The sequence below is a fragment of the Propithecus coquereli genome, unplaced genomic scaffold, assembly GCF_000956105.1.
Source record: "Propithecus coquereli isolate 6110/MARCELLA unplaced genomic scaffold, Pcoq_1.0 Scaffold269, whole genome shotgun sequence".
Lineage (NCBI taxonomy): Eukaryota > Metazoa > Chordata > Mammalia > Primates > Indriidae > Propithecus > Propithecus coquereli.
Window position 1 is genome coordinate 2003871 of NW_012148274.1, and position 1200 is coordinate 2005070.

General features: G+C 39.7%; 1 protein-coding gene across 1 annotated transcript in view; it reads left to right on the forward strand.

Moving 5' to 3' along the window:
* The window catches only part of KDM5A (lysine (K)-specific demethylase 5A), a 105282-nt gene that overhangs the window by 25051 nt on the left and 79031 nt on the right, over window positions 1-1200 (forward strand). Inside the window, 1 exon segment of the mRNA XM_012647448.1 lies at window positions 578-712. Within this exon segment, the coding sequence (XP_012502902.1) occupies window positions 578-712 (135 nt within the window).

Consider the following 1200-nt stretch of genomic DNA (forward strand, 5'->3'; position numbering starts at 1 on the left):
TATTTCAGTCTGTGATGCATTTTGAATAGTTGTTTTTTGTATATGGTGTGAGGTAAAGGAGTAGGTTCAGTTTTTGGTGGAGAGGGTAGTATAAATATTCATTTGTACCAGCACCGCTTGTTTAGAAGACTATCTTTTTCCTATTGCGCCTTTGTTGCAAGTCAGTCGACCAAATGTGTGGGTTTATTTTTGGACTGTGTTTTGTTCCGTTGATCTGTACGTCTACCCTAATACCAATACCACACTGTCTTGAGTACTGTGGGTTTATAGTAAATTGTGATACCCAGTAGTATAAATCCTCTTTGTTTTTTTTCAAAATTTCCAATTTTCATTTCCACGTAAAGATCAGAATTAGCTTTCCATTTCTACCAAAAAGCCTGCCAGAATTTTGAGAGGGATTGCTTTGAGTCTGTAGATCAATTCAAGAGAGAATTGCCAGCAATAACGAAGAGAATTGCCATCTGGTTTCATGTAGTTTCAGGGATTTAGTGGCAATTTATTACTTCTCCACTGATTCTCAATTGAGCCTGATTTCTTATCAGTGAATCTACTCTGTTTCTGTGATCTGATCTTTTAGGGTGTACAGATGCCTAATTTAGATATTAAGGAAAGAGTGGAGCCTGAGGTTCTCAGCACTGATATCCAAACATCCCCAGAGCCAGGCACAAGAATGAACATTCTGCCGAAGAGAACAAGACGTGTCAAATCTCAGGTATCAATTTCCATGGGCCTTTTTTTTTAAGAGATGGGATTTTGCTGTGTTGCTCAGGCTGGTCTCAAGCTCTCGGGCTCAGGCTAGCCTCCCGGGTCGTTGGTACTCAGGTGAGCACCATTGCACCTGGCTTACCAGCCATTTTTAATAGGAATTTTAAGTACATCAACTGAGCCGAGCCGCTGTTTGGTCATGGGAGGCCGTTTGTACACCGTTGTTCTTTAAAACCTGAAGAGGTATCTTTCATTTACCTTTGAGGTGAATGGAGAAGAAACTGTGAAATTCATCATAATTTCATTTAGAAAGCTTTTTATTAATTTCGACCAGTTTTTGAGAGGGACAACAAACCAGAGGGTGACTCTGGAGTGCCAGTTTCGTAGACATGCTGATTAACTCTAGTACATTTTATTTTCATGGTTGGCAGAAGTGAGCGGAGTAGGAAATAGTAGTTTTATTTTTTACCTACCATTCCTTTATAAACCAGAGTG